The 18,466-nt window shown below is 44.4% G+C and overlaps 1 protein-coding gene across 1 annotated transcript in view; it reads left to right on the top strand.

Moving 5' to 3' along the window:
* Positions 1-18,466, top strand: part of bahcc1b (BAH domain and coiled-coil containing 1b) — a 275,740-nt gene that overhangs the window by 246,066 nt on the left and 11,208 nt on the right. Inside the window, 4 exon segments of the mRNA XM_055653977.1 lie at positions 8,452-8,580; positions 10,009-10,182; positions 14,290-15,428; positions 17,670-17,906. Of these exon segments, the coding sequence (XP_055509952.1) occupies positions 8,452-8,580; positions 10,009-10,182; positions 14,290-15,428; positions 17,670-17,906 (1,679 nt within the window).

The raw sequence follows: 18,466 nt of genomic DNA, 5'->3' as shown, positions 1-18,466 counted from the left end.
CAACCGCAACCCCCCCACTTCATCTCCCAGACCATGTTCTGCAGGGCTGGAGGACATTTGTCCCATTATTTATGGAGCATATATGCGTATGAGTCGATCTTTAATAACTGCCTGCACCATGTATATGACCTTGCCACAATGTTCTATCAAATGCAGCTGCTCAGTTGGGCAAAATGCTTTTTTAAACATATATATTTGTGGAATAAAAAGGAACTGCAGATGCTGGTTTATACCAGAGACAGACACAAAATGCTGGAGTAACTCAGCGGGTCAGGCAGCATCTCTGGAGAAAATGGATGGATGACATTTCGGGTTGGCCCCAACATGTCACCCATCCACTTTCTCTAGAGATGCTGCCTGACCCATTGAGTTGCTCCAGCATTTTGTGCTTTAGATTTTTGTGGAGGAGGGAAAACAAGAGGGAATTGGTCTGGAATAATGAAAGTGAAATAGTACAGATCAGCTGTGGTCTTAAACGAATGTTTGAACAGGCTGGAGAGGCTGAATGGCCTACTCGTTCATGTGAAAGGAGCAGAATTAGGGCATTTGGCCCATCTAGTCAACTCTGCCATGGCTGATCTACCTTCCCCTCTTAACCCCATTCCCCTGCCTTTTCCCCATAACCACTGGCTCTTTATCTTACCCCCAACACACGATGTGATTCCTTCTTCGTACAGGCATTTATTCTTTTTAGATTCTGTTCGCATATACTGTCGGTTTTATGATGAAAGTCCTTGGCCTTGCATGTGAACAGGGTGTGCAGGGCGGACCAGTAACGAGGGAAAGCAACGGAAATATGTTGCTCCAGACTGATCATCTTGCAAGGAGATAAGGGAGCCGTGGGTCGGTTACATGAGTCTGCTACAATTGTCAGCAGAGAAAAACAATATTGTATAATTATCTACCGAAGGCCACTTCCACCGCCGCTGCGCAAACATTTAAATTTGAATTAGTACTCCATTAAGGTGATGGATTTGCGGTGCATGCTGAATATTGCAAGCTGTGTAAATGATGCTGCTACTCACATTGAGAGAGGGGTGATGGATGTTGATAATATTGGAGTGAAGTGGAGAGAAATGCCGCCGGTATGAATGTTTGAGATGAGAACAGACCGGTCATATCCGTCACTGACGAGCTCCAAGGTCGAATGTGACTGGGGAGTACAAGATCCAGATGTCATTCATCAAAGCCTAGTGGGAAGTTGTGCTATTAACTCCCTCTGACTCAGGACTTTTGCTTGAAATCAGAGAACCAAGTTCAGAGAAAAAACAAATGCTGGATGCTGGAGGAACACAGCAGCATTTTTATGGGAGGGGAGGGGGGGGGGGGAGGTGGGGAAGGGAGCGGGGGGGGTTCCTGACAGTCATGCCTTTGTGGTCTTTGTGAATCTGCTCTACTCTATGCAGCAACAGCTCACCCTTTCATAGAGTCATCGAGTCTTACAGCATGGAAACTTGCCCTTCTGCCCAACTTGTCCACAGCGGCCAACATGTTCCATCTCACTTGTCCCACCTGCCCACATCCCTCAAAATGTGTCCTATTCATGTACCTATCTAAGGTACCTCTTAGGCAGTATGTTCACACATCTAATGGCTTGTGTCACCGATAACTCCACTGTTGGCCTTTAGGAAGATTAATTTGGAAAAGACATTGGCATGGAAAGACATTGGACATCGCTGTGCCTATTTCCATCTTGTGAATTGGGTTCAGAGGATAATCCTGTGCACAAAATATAGCGAGCAACAACCCTTCTCATTGTATAAGTACTTCATACACTCAAGCTATAAACCCAAACATGCCAGTTTATCAATCTTAATCTTTCTAATGAAAGGCTATTGGGGGGGGGGGGGGGGGGGGGGGGGGGAGAATGGGGAAGGGATTTTTTTATAAGATTACCAATTTTGCATTTCCATTAAACCGTTAGGTGAAAAAGTGCCTTCTGATTTTATATCTAAATGGACAAGGTTAGACTTTATGATTGTGTCACCCATGTTCTCAATCAGAAGAACAAGTTCCTTTGTATCCTCCCCAAAGCCATCTGAAAATGAAATTGGCTAGGATCAATTTTTTTAAGGAATCCCTTTAACTGCTTAAAAATTGGGGTCTCCTACAAATGTAAGTAAAGAATAAAGAACGTGTCAACTGATTTTGTGGCCCCTTATGACTGAGCTAGGAGTTTAACCTCTGGGTCAGTTGCAAGGTTGTTGAAAGGTTTTTTTTCTGTAGCCAAGAAGGGCAGATGTGTATCCCTAACCCTGCATTCCCTGCCACCACCTCAATGCAACCCTGCCATACATTCAGGCTGCAGTTGAAAAGGCAAGAAACTCATATATTTGTTTCAGTGTGCAGCTACCTCGCACTAGCTTCTCGTTCTCACCCAACAAACAGCCAACAATGGCCTGTTTCCTTTATCATCGTTGCCTTTTTGCATATCATTGGTCTTTGTCTCTCGACATCATAATCTACATCTCTCCTTTCCCTTATCCCTAACCAGTCTGAAGAAGGGTCTCGACCCGCACCGTCACCCATTCCTCTCTCCAAAGATGCTGCCTGAGTAACTCCAGCTTTTTGTTTCCATCAAATAACAAAGCTGTCAAGGCCAAAAGCGGAGTTTCAATCTGTTCTCAAACTTTCATATAGGGGTGAATTTTACGTTTCAAGAACTGATGAAGTACCATCACCCTCAACCCCATCCTCCATCTCCCCACAAGAGGCAGCTTCAGCATGTGCTCTAAACATGATAAATTATATCTGTTCACTGAGTCTTTGGTATGTGGAAGGTCAAAATGGATCTTTGAACAATGTTATTTGCAAGCATTGGGCGGGGAAAAAAGGGTCAGATCGGTGAAGATTTGTTTAAACGACGGACCTGCTTGAGGTTTATGTGTACCGAGGTACGGTGAACAGCTTTGTTTTGCACGCTGTCCACAGAAGATCAGATACACAAATTTACGCTTAGATACAATCAAATTTAAGTGCAATATATGGAGCAAAGAGGAGGACACAGAGTGCAGAATATAGTTCTTAGCATTGTAGTGCATTGCTTCAAGAGACAAAGTCCAATGTCCACAATGGGGTAGAGATGAATTGGACAGTACCCTGGCTTGGGAAAGTGCCGTTCTCCTGCACTTTACGCTAAAGTTCATTGCTGAGATTCAGATGTATTTCACCATCAGAGAGAAAGGCAGATGGGCTAATGCTAGTGCAAACCAATCCGCTGGCACTCATCGACAGAAACAATCCTGATATCTTGTGGGCAAAAAATGAATTGAAACATGGTCATCCATATTTTTTTTTTTTTTATTTTTTTTTTTTTTTAATTTTTTTTATTAGAAGTACGGTAAATTACAATACTACACAACACATATATCTTAATACATTTTTTGTACCGCTTCATTTTTTTTTGAGCTTTAAGAAAAAGATAGAAGTAAAGAAAGTAAAGAAAGTGCGCGAGAGTCGTGAAGTGCAAGAGTGTTGGGAAAAGAAACCCCTTAGAAAAGAAGTTAGAGAAGGAAGTAAAGTGAGAAAGTAGACCCTAGAAAAGAAAGAAAAAGAAAATAGGAACAATCGCTCTATTATAACATTAAACTCCGCAGAAAGGGGACTACCAACCAAGTCTGTTTTTGTTGTTTTACCTCCCGTTACCAGGTCCTGATAACATTTATTTATTTATTTATTTATTTTAATTACTATTGCACCTCATACTTGTAATAGGTCCAGAAACATAGACCACGTCTTTTGGAATTGGTCTGCTATACCTGCTAAGAGGAATCTCATCTCTTCCAGATGTAATGTTTCAAACATATTTGATATCCACATTTTTATTGTTGGTGTCGGCGCATTTTTCCAGAATTTAAGTATAAGCTTTTTTCCCATTATTAGCCCGTAATTAAATAAATTCTTCTGAAACACGTTTAGTTCAGGGTTACCTTCCGATATTCCAAAAATAATCCATTCTGGTTTTGGTACCAGTTTTATTTTGATTAATTTTGAAAAAATATCAAATATTTCATACCAGAATTTTTGGATTTTTGTACAAAAAACAAAAGAGTGCGCTATGGTAGCTTCTTGACACAGGCATTTATCACAGAGGTCATCCATATTTTGTAGTCAGATGAAGTCTGCCCCTGTACCTGATATCATATGTTATATTAATTATTTCAATGAATTTTCATCCATTGATACTATACACATCTCAGAGTTTAGCTCAATTTGTAAAAAATACTGACTAATTCAATTCAAAACACATTGCCACCTGTAACTTCAGGAGCAGTTACTTTTTATCTTTAATCTTTTACCAACTTATTGTTCAAGTAGGAGAAGTTGAATACTTAATAATTTTGAACCTGTGAAATTATTTTGGGTAACTGGCAGAAGTTGCCTGTTCTGTTATTAGGGCAACTGAGCCATCCTACTGTGACCAGACAGCAGTCCTGACCTACCATCTACCTCATCGGGGACCCTTGGACTATCTTTGATCGGACGTTAAGGGCTTTATCTTGCACTAAACGTTATTCATGTGTCTGTACACTGCGAATGGCTCGGTTGGAATCACGTATTGCCTTTCCGCTGGCTGGTTAGCACGCAACAAAAGCTTTTCACTGTACCTCGGTACATGTGACAATAAACTAAAGAACTGAAGTGGGTGCCCCTATAACCAAAATCCGCCAACATTAGAGGTCTGTTGTTGCAAATATTTACTGTATCTACAGCAACTTGGAAAATGGCACTTATTATTCGAGCTGTGTGTAAGTAATCACAATGCCAGATCGCAAAATGAAGCAATCCAGTCTGACTGAGGAATTTCATGAAATTCATCATGAATTAATAACATCTAGTGTTGGTTATTGGTTTGTTATTAGCTCATGTGCCAAGATACAGAGAAAAGTTCTTGTTTGTGTGCTATTCAATGATATCAGATCATACTACAGGTGCACAACCTTTTATCCGGTGTTCCAGAAACCGAAAAGCTCCGAAAACCGGCCATTTTTTCCAGATGTCGTCTGCGCACCAAAGCTCGCGTTTGGCGCCAAACTTGACCCAAAACGACCCACGGTCAACCCAGGTCTGTACTACTGTAGCGGCTGCCTCCTCCCTGGAGACCGGGAGACGCTTAAACATCTGTAAATCATTGCTTAAATGTTAGTCAGTTAGTTTGGAGGGCTTTTATGTGAAGGGGGGTGAAGGGGTAAACTTTAATTCTTAGTCCCCTACCTGGTCGGAGAGGCGGGGAGCGGTCAATGCCTTACCGGGTCGCCGTGCAGTAAGCTCCGCAGCGCTGTGGCCGTTGGGGCTGCGGGCGGCGCCAGTTGTAGCTCCGACCCCGGCAACTCTACCCCTGGCTGCGAGGCGCTCCAAATCCAGCGCGGCCCGCGGCCGGACGCCCCAGCTCCGCAAATGTCGGGAGTCGGCAGCGTCGCAGCGCTGGGAAACCAGCGGGGAGCGGGCAATGCCTTACCGGGTCGCCGTGCGGCAAGCTCCGGAGCGCTGTGGCCGCCGACACACAACATCGCGGAGCGTCGCTGGATTTGGAGCCGCGCAGCCAGGGGTAGAGTTGCCGGGGTCGGAGCTCCAACCGGCACCGCCCGCGGCCGGACGGAGCCCCCAACTCCGCGGCTCCAAATCCAGCGACGCTCCGCGATGTTGTGTGTCGGCGGCCACAGCGTTCCGGAGCTTGCCGCACGGCGACCCGGTAAGGCATTGCCCGCTCCCCGCTGGTATCCCAGCGCTGCGACGCTGCCGACTCCCGACATTCCCGGAGCTGGGACGTCCGACCGCGGGCGGCGCTGGATTTGGAGCGCCTCGCAGCCAGGGGTAGAGTTGCCGGGGTCGGAGCTCCAACCGGCGCCGCCCGCGGCCGGACGGAGCCCCCAGCTCCGCGAGGTTGGGAGTCGCCGACCAGGTAGGGGACTAAGAATTAAAGTTTCCCCCTTCACCCCGACTCCACCACCACCACATAAAATCCCTCCAAACTAACTGACTAACATTTATGCAATGAGTCTCCCGGTCTCCCGGGAGGAGGCAGCAGCTCCAGACTTTTCAAGCCGCCCGCGCTACCTACCTAATCTACGCTAAAAATCTTCCATTCTGAAATCCGAAAATGTCCGAAATCCGACAAGTGTCTGGTCCCAAGGCTTTCGGATAAAAGGTTGTGCACCTGTATATCTGAGTACAATCGAGCTATCCACAACAGATAGTGTAAAGAAAAATACTAGATTGAAGAGCATAGTTATAAAGAATTGCAGCATTACAGTTACAGTGAAAAAGTGCAAAGTTTACAATTGGCTAGGTTGGAAGATTGGGACTGCACCCCAGCTTATAGGGAGTCTGTTTAGTAGTCTGATTACAGAGGGTTAATATCTGTTCCTGGCCCCGGTGGTATGTACTTTCAGGCGTTTGTATCTTATTCCCGATGGAGAGGGGAGAAAAGGGAATGACCAGGGTGAAAAGATATTTGATTATGTTGGCTGCTTTCCCGAGGCAGCCTGAAGTATAGATGGAGTTGATGGTGTGGAGTCTGGTCTGTGTGATGGACTGGGCTACATCCACAACTCTCCGCAATTTCATGCAATCTTAGACAGAGCTGTTCCCAAACTGCACTGTGATGCAACCTGATTGAATGCATTCTGCGGTGCATCGATAGAAGTTGATAAGAGTCTGAATACACCTGGATCCAACAATCAAAAAGTGCTGTTTCTCTCTGCATAGCGAAATACTTAATTCCTCTGCTAAAATGCCTTCAATCCCACCGACCAAGAGGACTGCTACCTGCAAATGTTTACAGTGCTAAGCTACAAATAAATTCAGCATACCCAAGTTTTTTCCCCTCAATTTTATCAAATGTGCTATTTATAATGTTGTGATCTTACACCATGTGACTCAATGAAAGAGAGGTGTTCTACCTGCATGGTGCCCTTCATGGTGCCCAAAGTGCTTCACAGTCAATAAAATACTTTGGAATTGTAGTACTTGTGTCTGAGGGAGGCAGGGTGGCATAGAGCTGCTGCCTTATGGCGCCAGAGACCTGGTTCGATCCTGACTGAAGGTGCTGTCTGCACGGAGTTTGTACGTTCTCCTTGTGACCGCGTGGGTTTTCTCTGGAAGCTCCCACACTCCAAAGACATACCGGTTTGTAGGTTAATTGGCTTTGGTAAAATTGAAAATGATCTCTAGTGTGTAGGATGGTGTTCGTGTACGGGGTTGATTGCTGGTTAGCACGGACTCAGTGGGCTGAAGGGCCAGCTTCTGCACTGGATCTCTAAAAGTCTAAAAGTCTTGTTTTGTAGGAAGTACAGCAACCAAAAAGTACATGACAAGCCCCCAAAGATAGTAACATGCGAGTGACAAGATAATCATTTTCAGTTATATCAGTTGAGGGACGGCATTGACCAAATACATTTCCACGAACATTGCCACGATAAATAACATTTTTATCTAAAACCCATTATGGCAAAAGTCTCAGAGAGAGGCATGTATGGATAGAGGTGTAGTTGGAACCTGAATTATATAAAATACAACCTCCTCCATCATTTCAGTAACTGGAAGGGACTGAGATTTTCTGCGAACTAGATGCAGTGAAACTGAAACGTTTTTTAGCAACTGAATAACAAGTCTTTTAAACCTACAGTACTGAGAGGAAACTTCCCTCTCCCTCAGGTATTTTCTGGGATCAATGCACTTTTGGTGTTGCGACAGAACCTTGCAACCTGGAATTTTCAATATTTATATGCATAGTAATTCAATATTAAGTTACAGTGAAACCGCTGATGATGGATGAACCGATCTTTACTTAAACTACTTTCTCCCCAACTCAGCAAAGACGGATTTAGAATTTTTGTTGTGTTAAATATTTTGCTTGTCCCACCGTGTTACACAGTCCCGACTGAATTGTTTGTGTGTATCTCCATTTTCCCGCTGCAACTTAAGATGGTTGTTTCATGATTAATTTGAAATTTTGAGCGTGTAAGATAAATATGAGTTTGTAGCTCAATGACCATGAATGTTGCGATTCCTGTTAGAAGTGCGTGTAACTTCACCAAAATGAAAACAGCCGGTGAGTCAACAACCAAGATGTAAGAGAGTCAAAGATTGGTATCAGGCGGCACGGTGGTTCAACGGTACAGTTGTTGCCTTACAGCGCGCCAGAGACCGGGTTAGATCCTGACTATGGCGTTGTCTGTACGGAGCTTGTACATTCTACCTGTGACCTGAGTGGGTTTTCTCCGAGATCTTCGGTTTTGCTCCCACACTCCAAACCATGTACAGGTTTGTAGGTTAATTGGCTTGGTAGGAACGTAAGTTGTCCGTAGTGTGTGAAGGATAGTGTTAATGTACAGGGATCGCTGGTCGGTTCAGACTTGGTAGGCCGAAGGGCCTGTTTCCGCGCTGTATCTCTAAACTAAACTAATCCTCTGCTTTACCATATTTCATTGTGTGCTATTTTATGTTCAGCAGGTAGCTCCAGTGATGAGGAAGAAGAGGACAGAGATGATTTTGTCACCGTGGAGTTTGATGATGGTGATGTGGGACGCATTTCTCTGTCGAATATCCGCCTTCTGCCTCCTGATTATAAGATACAGTGTGAGTAATCTAAATGGCCACTCCATTTAATAGTAGTTCAGTCACAGAACGTACAACGATGCTCAGTCTCCTTCTCAGACCTCAGGATCTCAAGAGGCTTCTCTGCCATGAGCTGCATCATTGCAAAGCTCAGTGCTTATTCTTACCAACTTGGGCAGAGTAGAGCTGCTAAACATGGAGCTGCTAAACAGTTTCTGAGCAGCAAAGACCTGCTGAGCCAAGAGTTGACGATCTGGACATTCCTACACAGGGTTTCAAAGGGGTAACACAGTGGTGCCACAGTAGAGTTGCTGCCTTACAGCGCCAGAGACCAGGGTTCGATCACAACTACGGGTGCTGTGTGTACGAAATTCGTATGTTCTCCCCGGGACTGCGTGGGTTTACTCCGGATGCTCCAGTTTCCTCCCACACTCCAAAGACATACAGTTTTTTTCCGTTAATTGGCTAAAAATTGTAAATTGTCCCTAGTGTGTGTAGGATAGTGTTAGTGCTGGGCGTCGCAGACTCGGTGGGCCGAAGGGCCTGTTTCCACGCTGTATCTCTAAACTATACTAAACTACAGGTCGTAACCCATTCTGTGTTAGCATCCACAGTTCGCATCCATATATCTTTTCATTATCACCTCTTCCCCAGCCAACAAAGGGCGATTCTGGACTTCACCCTTCCTTGGTCATCTGTTGCCGGCTTTGCTTTGTTCAGGCCTTTTGTTACCTCCAGCTCTCTCCCCTCCACTTTGAGTCTGGAGAAGGGTCCCGACCCGAAATGTCAACCATCTTTTTTTTCCAGAGATGCTGCCTGACCCGCTGAGTTACTCCAGCACTTTGTATCTATCTGCCGTGTTAGACTAAGCTTCAGGTCTGGTTTGAGGACTGGAGTGGTTGGATTTATGATTTACTTTGGGTACTGGGTTTCAAATGTGTTCAGAAGTTCCAAGGGGAGGCAGGTTAGTTTGGCTAATTGGCTTGTTTGGAAGATTGTTTTACATAGAACATAGAAAAATGCAGCACAAAAACAGGCCCTTCAGCCCACAAGGTCTGTGATGAACACAATGCCAAGATAAACTAATCCCTTCTGCCTGGTCCAATGTCCATCTTAGGTTATTTTGGATGCAGAGTTAGTTTACATGCAGGTCAGTTTGCGGTTTTGTACCAATTGCTGGGTTAATATTAACGGTGGGGTAATTTTGGTCAATTTGTATGCAGAATTACTTTGGGTGTTGCGCTGATTAACATGTTGGGTTATTTGTGGATTCTCTGTGATATTTTGTCAATTTGTAAAGGAACGGGCATTAGGGAGGACAGTTGATTTTCAGCAGTACATTCCCTTCAGCTCCAGGAGAGAAAGTTGTACAGAACCAAAATCCAAGGCTTTACATTCAATTTTTTTTCTTAAAATGAGCACGTTTCAACGATAACCATTCTTTTGCAGGTACAGAACCTTCTCCGGCTTTGCTGGTGTCCAACGGGAGGCTACGGGTCCGGAGATTCCCGGTGGAAAGGCGAGATGGTATAGTGAGCAATCAGAATCACTCTCTGGATGGCCACAACCCCGCAGAGCTGAGCAAAAAATCTGGCAAGAAGACTTTCTTAAAAGGGAAAGCTGGTACGTTGATCTTGAAACATGGTCATTATTTTCTCAACATGGGACAATTTCACACGGTACAGAAATGTTGCAGTGACAGGCCTAATGCAGTATCTTTGGGAGTGGAAGTTTAATTCCCTTCTCCTGCACTTTGTAATTTCTCTTAGATATTAGTTGTGAGGAACTTGGGTCACTGGCAAAACTTCTGGTATCTTTGATGAGACATGGTGAACAAATATCCTGACGTTAAAAAGACGGCCTGGCCACTCATTTATTCGTACTCATCCTTGGATCTGATGTCCGTCCCGAACTTGCCTCTGAGTTTAATTTTTTTGATTAGTTTTAAAGATACAGCCCTTCGGCCCACCCTTTCAGCACCGACCAACGATCACCCGTACACTAGTTCTATGTTATCCCCATCTCGCATCCCACGCACTGGGAGACATTTTTACAGAAACCAATTAACCTACAAACTTGCACGTCTTTGGGATGTGGGAGGAAACCGGAGCACCCGGAGAAAACCCATGCGGTCACAGGGAGAAATTACAAACTCCGCACATACAGGGTCGAAAGCGTGTGTCCGGCGCTGTAAGGCAGCAATTCTACTGCTGCGCCGCTGTGATATTTACTCAGAGCACTTCCAAAACTGATTTTGAAACAGCATTTTGATTTTTACTTAAGATTCCAGCTAGATCTAGGTTTAGATTTAGATTTAGGTTTATTATTGTCATGCGTATCGAGGTACAGCGGAAAGCTTGGTTTTGCATGTTATTGAATGAAAACAGACAACATTATACATAAATACAATCAAGCCAAACTCATGCTCAGTGGAAAAGATACAGAGTGCAAGGATCTGCAGTTCCCCGTGTCACTAGGGTGACACCTGGGTTTCATCTACTAAAGTTCAGCAGAAGGGAAAGGTTCGTGGTAGCAGGAATGTAACCTGACCCTTTAATTGTTCAAAAAGTTGGATTCATTTGAAAGTGCAATTATTGTCTCCCATTACCAATTGGCTTTTTACTGCTGAAGAAGGAAGTGCCTTTATTACGCCATGCACAAGACACAATTTATAAATCTACAACAGTGCTGTACTTTTCAGCTGTAATCATTTTTAAACAGATCAAAAATATATCCGTTTATTAAAAAAAGCCCACAGTAACTGGGTTCACTGTGCAATTCTGGAAATTGGCTGCATCTTGAAATTGTGTAAAGTCACTAGCGGCCAGCAAAAGACAAATTGCCCAGGAACTTGTCTAATGTAAACAGAGGGCTGAGAATATGCTGCCGTTTCAAGAACGGAGTGGAATTAAATCAGACAACAGACTTGACAAAATCGTTGTGGGGAAGGAAGTAACAAATTTTCTTCTGGCACAGGGTACGATTCACTTCATTATATTGGCCAGCACAGAAGATAGTGTTTGGTTTACACAGACAGATAGACCTGCTAAGCTTCACTGTGACTCTGTGTATACCACAGAACTATTTTAGCGGTCAGATAACTGGAAAGTAAATTAAGGTTGTAAGAAGTGTTTGGTTTGAAAGGAAGTAGCCACTTTCTGCAGGCCTTTCATCTGGCCAAGATGACTGGGAAGAAGCAACAGTTGCATCTCCCCATGAGAGGACAGTAAATGCACTTTTAACATTCAAAAAGCGGAATAAATTAGATTGAAATGTTAACGATCTTACAGTGCGGAGCATTGAATTTAATTGACCATTACTATTATGAATAAAAAATAGATACATTGTTATATGCCAGTTATAGTGAGGATGTAATGGATTTTAATGGATAATGTCAGGCAACAGAACAGGAACTCTTTTGCACTGACATCACAAAAAACACTCAGTTCCAACCCACAGCTGTACGCTCCAAGTGCATTGTGTAACACAATATTAAAATTCCGTGCTGGTTATTTAGTGTTTCCCTCCCATTATGATTCATATTAAGCATCCTGCTCTAGAAATCTCTTTGTTAAATAAGTTATTTTTTTATATTTTGTGAGGTCAAGCGCAGAGTAAAAACTAATGCAAATAAAGTCATAGTCATACAGCGTGGAAACAGGCCCTTCGGCCCATCTTGCCCACACTGGCCAACATGTTCCATCTACACGAGTCACACCCGCCTGCTTTTGGCCCATAGCCCTCTAAAACCTGAACTATCCATGCACCTGTCTAATTGTTCCTTAAACGTCCCTGCCTCAACTACTTCTTCTGGCAGCTCGTTCCATGTGTGAAAAAGTTACCCCTCAGATTCCGATTAAAACCTTCCCCCTTCACCTTGAACCTATGTCCTCTGGTTCTCGATTCCCCTACTCTGGGCAAGAGACTCTGTGCGTCTACTCGATCTATTCCCCTCATGATTTTATACACCTCTCTAAGATCACCCCACATCCTCCTGTGCTCCAAGAAATAGAGTCCCAGCCTACTCAACCTCTCCCTATAGCTCAGACCCTCGAGTCCTGGCAACATCCTCGTAAATCTTCTCGGTGCCCTTTCCGACTTGACAACAATGTGTGTTTTTTGGAATGTGGTCAAAATAACTTACACCCTTCAAGTTGAACTGTCAAAACTAACCAATTCTAATTATACCATTAATGTTACACATTCTCACCATGTCCTTCTTAAGATGCAGTACTTTTGAACTGGTCCGGGTTTGAACTGTTGCGAAAGGTTTCTGTGCCAATTGGAATGGTACCCGTAGCTCAGGAAATAGGGATGAGTATGTTGTCAACCAATCGATCAGAGTGTGAGTATGTTGGAAGTGGCGGGGAGGCTCAGAATGCCGACTGACGGAAGTTAATTGGATGGGCAGGCACAGTGATTAATTGGCAGTGTTGGGATCATTAGAGTTTTCTGCCAAGAGTAATTGAAGGGGAATTCTATTTCTTCAGTTTAGCTTTTGGTTAAGTTTAGGCCATCATCGCCACGTGGACCGAGCGAGGTACATTGTTGCGTGCTCTCCAGTCAGCGGGAAGACTATACATCATTACAATCAAGCCGTCCTCATTGTACAGATATAGGATAAAGGCAATAACATTTAGTGCAAGATACTGTCGGATTAAAGATAGTCCGAGATTCTCCAATGAGGTAGATGGTAGGTCAGGATCGCTCTCTATTTGGTAATAGGGTGGTTCAGTTGCCTGATAAACAGCTGGGGAGTAACTGGAATTTGGAGGTGTGCATTTTCAAACCTCTGCACCTCTTGCCTGAAGGGAGAGGGACCATCAAAGCTAAGTAAAACAAATAGTTCTAACAACTTTGGTGAACCTCTTGATCCAATATTCTTCACTGCCTTTAAGGCAGGCGGGAAACGCATTGTTTCTTCTCTCAGGCTCCATCGCATGTTCAACGTGCAGGTGGGTCCCAACGATATTATTGAAATGTTAAATACATGTATAAAAAAAGGACACCATCTTTCATAGATTGTTCTTGCCACTTGTTCAGGAGACCAAATTACCACATCTGCTAGCTCCAAGCCACAAAGTAGACCTGGCAAATTTTAACTGGCCATTTATTGCACAAAGAAATCCACTAATATCTACAGTGTCCCCATCTAGATCCTACCCCGTGTGTAGTTTTGCCTCTTAGTTAAACAATTTGTCAAGTTGGCAGTGTTCTCACTTCTGTTATTGGAGAATATCGTGAGCAAGAACATAAGAGTAACAACAAATGCATTTCGTTGTCTCTGTACTGTACACTGACAATGACAATTAAAATTGAATCTGAATCTGAATCTGAAGAGCTTGACCATATCCTAGTCGTACATCTTTACGATAGACACAAAATGCTGGAGTAACTCAGCGGGTCAGGCAGCATCTCTGGAGAAAAGAAATAGGTGACATTTCGGAACACAGACTGAAGAAGGGCTCCTGTTGCCTGACGATGCCTGTTCCTTTTCTCCACAATAGCAAACTGCAAGGAAACCGCAGCATGGACTTGTTAGCATGAAACATCAGTTCTGGATTTAGTAACTGGATTAACAGTATTTCTCTATATGGATTGTGAATGTGCGGTGACACTTTTTATAAGAACAGTTAGCCTATCCCTTTATAAAATTGTGCCAACATAATGTGTACAGCAAGGTGATTCATTACCCATATTATAAAATTTGTTCTTTCATTTTTTTTTTAGAAAAAGGAAAAGGAGTTTCAAACTCTGAGGTATCGACGTTGTTGAAAGGGGAATACATGCTGAGTAAAAGGTCGGAAACACTGATAAATTGGCCAGGAATTGTTCAGACAAAAAAGAAGATCTCCACCAAGAACACCATGATCCTAGAGAATCTGTTTGAGTTTAACGGGAGCACGAGAAGGATGAAGGGTAAAGAGCGCTTCCTCCCCATTCACGGCCTCCCTCCTCCGGTTTTCAGCGGTGGCTTCAAGGTGGACTCCTTCAGTAGCATTGCCAGCACGTTTGGTGCCTTTGGGAGCAGCCCTAGTCTGATCCCAAACCCCAAGCCCCTGAAGTACAGGAAGATGGAGAAACTGGACATATCCATCCCGAAAGGTGGGAAGAGAAAAGCAGAAACGGAATACCTTGTAAAATTAGATCACGAGGGCGTGATGTCTCCCAAAACGAAGAACGGAAAGGCCTTGATGATGAGCGAGAAGGAGTTTGGGGTGAAGTCTGGCGCTGTCTACTCCCAGGCAGCTTTGCTAAGTAAGGAACGAAACAGAAGGATAGAACTTCTCAAAGGAAAACATGCTCAACTGCGAAACCTTCCCCTCAGCTTGGCCATGAATGAGTACACTGGCCAGTCAGAGTTTGCGATGGACTGTGACAGTGACAGTCACAGCTCCCTCTCCGACATGGATGACGAAGATGAAAGCAGAAACCTTCGGCAGAGCGTCACGTCGAGATTCATGTCCAGACTCTCCGTCTTGTCTTCGTCTTCTGGGTCTTCATCCTCCTCAACATCTGGCTCTACCTCCACATCTAGCCTGTGCTCGTCAGACAACGACGACTCATCCTACAGCTCCGACGATGACTCGACACTCTTGCTACAAACCTGCATGACCCGACCTGTGCCGACAATGCTGGCCTCCTCTGACCCGCGGCAAGCAGAGGCCAAGATCGCCCCTCACTCCTTCTCAGTCAAGTCGGTGATGTCCGCCACCAAGATCAAACAGAGGAGGCAGGAAGAGCTACGACTTCAAAAGGCCAAGGAGGTATCAAAGAGGCAGAGGTTGCCGTCTGTGGAGAATCGTCCCAAAATCTCCTCTTTTCTCCCAGCACGGCAGCTATGGAAATGGTCTGGAAAGCCAACTCAGGTATGGTTTCAGGAAGATCTATAATGCTGTCATTAATCCTACAGAGTCACATAGCATAGAAACAGCTCCTTCGCCTGCCAAGCCTGCGCTGACAATCAAGAAACTATTTGCACAAATCTCACTTTAATCTCCCCACATTCTTCCCACAAACCGGACCCTCAGATTCTCCCAACATCTAAACATAGTAGCATCTTGTACCAGTTAACCTACCAGATTCCCATTTCTTTGAGATGCGGTGGGGAGGGGAGGGGGAAATGGAGAACCTGGAGAAAACCACGTGGTCAAGGGAAACCATGCAAATCCACACAGATGGATTTCACGGAAGTCAGGATTGAATGCAGATTGTTGGAGCTGCACATGCCCCTCCCCATCCCCACGATGTGGAAAGGCAACCTTATGGTTGTGGATAAGATGTATAGGAAGAAACTGCAGATGCTGGTTTAAACCAAAGACAGACACAAAAGCTGGAGTAACTCAGCGGGTCAGGCAGCATCTCTGAGGAAAACCAATAGGTGACGTTTCAGGTCGAGACTGTTCTTCAGATGAATTCTGAAGAAGGTTCTCGGTCCTATTCCTTGTCTCCAGAGATGCCGCCTGACCCGTTGGGTTACTCCAGCTTTTGTGTCTGTCTTATGGTGGTGGATCTCTCTTCGAAGTCTCTCTGCCCAAGGAGACAGCTGGTCAGGATCAGGTGAATCAGCCTTGAATGAACCAAATATCAAACATTTAGAACTGAGCTGCAGAGGATCGCACTTTCCCCTCCTTCTCTTCCCCTGAGGTAGTATCGTCGCCTCTTGCGGCAATTTATTGCCCTAGATTGATGTCGTTCACGCAATGCACGCAAATGCCATGAAAACCATTGAATATGAAAGCCAAAGATGCTTTAAGCTGAAAATACCAGAAACGTAATGATACTGAACTTCATTTATAACAGTACACAATGAAATATACTGGAAATACTCAGCTGATGTGGTGGCATATGTGGAAAGAGAAACTTAATAATTCAGAAACATTAACACTGATTCCGATGATTTGGGTTTTGTGACCACTAAATATGCGTTCATTAACCCACCATTTGATCTCATGTTGAATCCTCTATAAAAAATGTGATACATTTAATCCATGATTTTTGCTTGATTAAATATTCTGTGGCATATTACTCACAGGACTGGGAGGACTTATATTGCCAAATGATTTGTCCCTGATTATTATCACTGACCCTTTAGTTTAGTATTTTTAGTTTAGTTAATTATTGTCACGTGTAAAGAGGTACAGTGAAAAGCTTTTTGTTGCGTGCTATCCAGTCCGTGGAAAGACAATACATCATTACAATCAAGCCGTCTACCGTGTACAGTTACAGGCTGCTGTTGAAATAAAGATTTAAAAGAGTGGAGCGATTGTAAAGACTGATTGCAAATCCACTTCTGGGACCAGCACGCAAAGAGTGACGAGGACTAGACTGGGTTTGGTTTTGACCGCTCCCAACTCCCACCCACCCCTTTGTCTAACACTCCATACCTCCCTGTAACGGCTCATGAATGAAGAGAGAATCAATGTCCCTGACTCTCCCTCCCTACAACACCGCTTCCTGTGGTGAAAACAGAGACCTTGGGCTTTCCAGTAAAACCTTGGATCCAAAATGCCTGTGCATTTGCGGGAAATCTCAGTGCTGTCCGTGAAACTAAATAGGTGCTTTCCCCAAACTCCAGTAAAAAATGCTGGGTGATGTGAACTCTTGCAGCAGCCAGGAAAACAGGCAAAAGAGAAAGTCGACAGCTCTTGTTAAACCTCACTTTCCTTTCCCTTGAAGGAGCAGAATACAAACCTAAGACTGGAAAGACCATCAGCCACTCGCCTGCTAGTGTTACCTGGGGTTTCTTTTTTTTTGATTAGTTGAGTGTTTTAGTTTAGAGATACAGCGCAGAAACATGCCCTTCGGCCCACAGAGTTCGTGCCGACTGGCGATCACCGCATACTAACACTATCCTAAACACACTAGGGACAATGTTACAATTTTTACCAAGGCAATTAACCTACATACCTGTAGGTGTTTGGAGTGTGGGAGGAAACCGGAGCACCCTGAGAAAACCCACGCAGGTCACGGGGAGAACATGCAAACTCCGTACAGACAGTACCTGTAGTCAGGATCGAACCAGGGTCTTTGGCTCTGTTAGGCAGCAACTCTGCTGCTCTGCCACCACCCGTCCTTTTTCCTTGACCGAGCTTAATTGTTTCCCACAGAGGCGAGGTATGAAAGGGAAAGCAAAGAAACTTTACTACAAAGCCATCGTGAGAGGGAAGGAGACGATCTGTGTGGGGGATTGTGCGGTGTTCCTCTCCGTCGGACGCCCAAACCTCCCGTACATCGGCCGGATAGAGAGCATGTGGGAATCGTGGGGAAGCAACATGGTGGTCAAAGTGAAATGGTTTTATCATCCTGAAGAAACAAAACTGGGCAAGAAGTGCAACGACGGCAAGGTGAGACAAAGTCCCTCTTGTAAGTGTGTCTCCTAACGCTTCTCTCTTAAACAAAACAGCTTGTCGAAGAACTTAATACATTGCTTCCGATGGTGCCCAGTCAAATTCAAGTCATGTGTGGTTACAGAGATAGGTTGAATAAGTTAGGTCTTTATTCTCTGGAGCGCAGAAGGTTAAGGGGGAACTTGATAGAGGTCTTTAAAATGATGAGAGGGATAGTCAGAGTTGATGTGGACAAGCTTTTCCCTTTGAGAATAGGGAAGATTCAAACAAGAGGACATGACTTCAGAATTAAGGGACAGAAGTTTAGGGGTAACATGAGGGGGAACTTCTTTACTCTGAGAGTGGTAGCGGTGTGGTATGAGCTTCCAGTGGAAGTGGTGTCGGCAGGTTCGTTGGAATCATTTAAAAATAAATTGGATAGGCATATGGATGAGAAGGGAATGGAGGGTTATGGTATGAGTGCAGGCAGGTGGGACTAAGGGAAAAAAGTTGTTCGGCACGGACTTGTAGGGCCGAGATGGCCTGTTTCCGTGCTGTAATTGTTATATGGTTTATAT

The sequence above is a fragment of the Leucoraja erinacea genome, chromosome 23 (genome assembly GCF_028641065.1).
Source record: "Leucoraja erinacea ecotype New England chromosome 23, Leri_hhj_1, whole genome shotgun sequence".
Taxonomy (NCBI): domain Eukaryota; kingdom Metazoa; phylum Chordata; class Chondrichthyes; order Rajiformes; family Rajidae; genus Leucoraja; species Leucoraja erinaceus.
The sequence above is the reverse complement of the archived record's forward strand: the minus strand, read 5'-3'. Positions and strand labels throughout refer to the sequence as shown.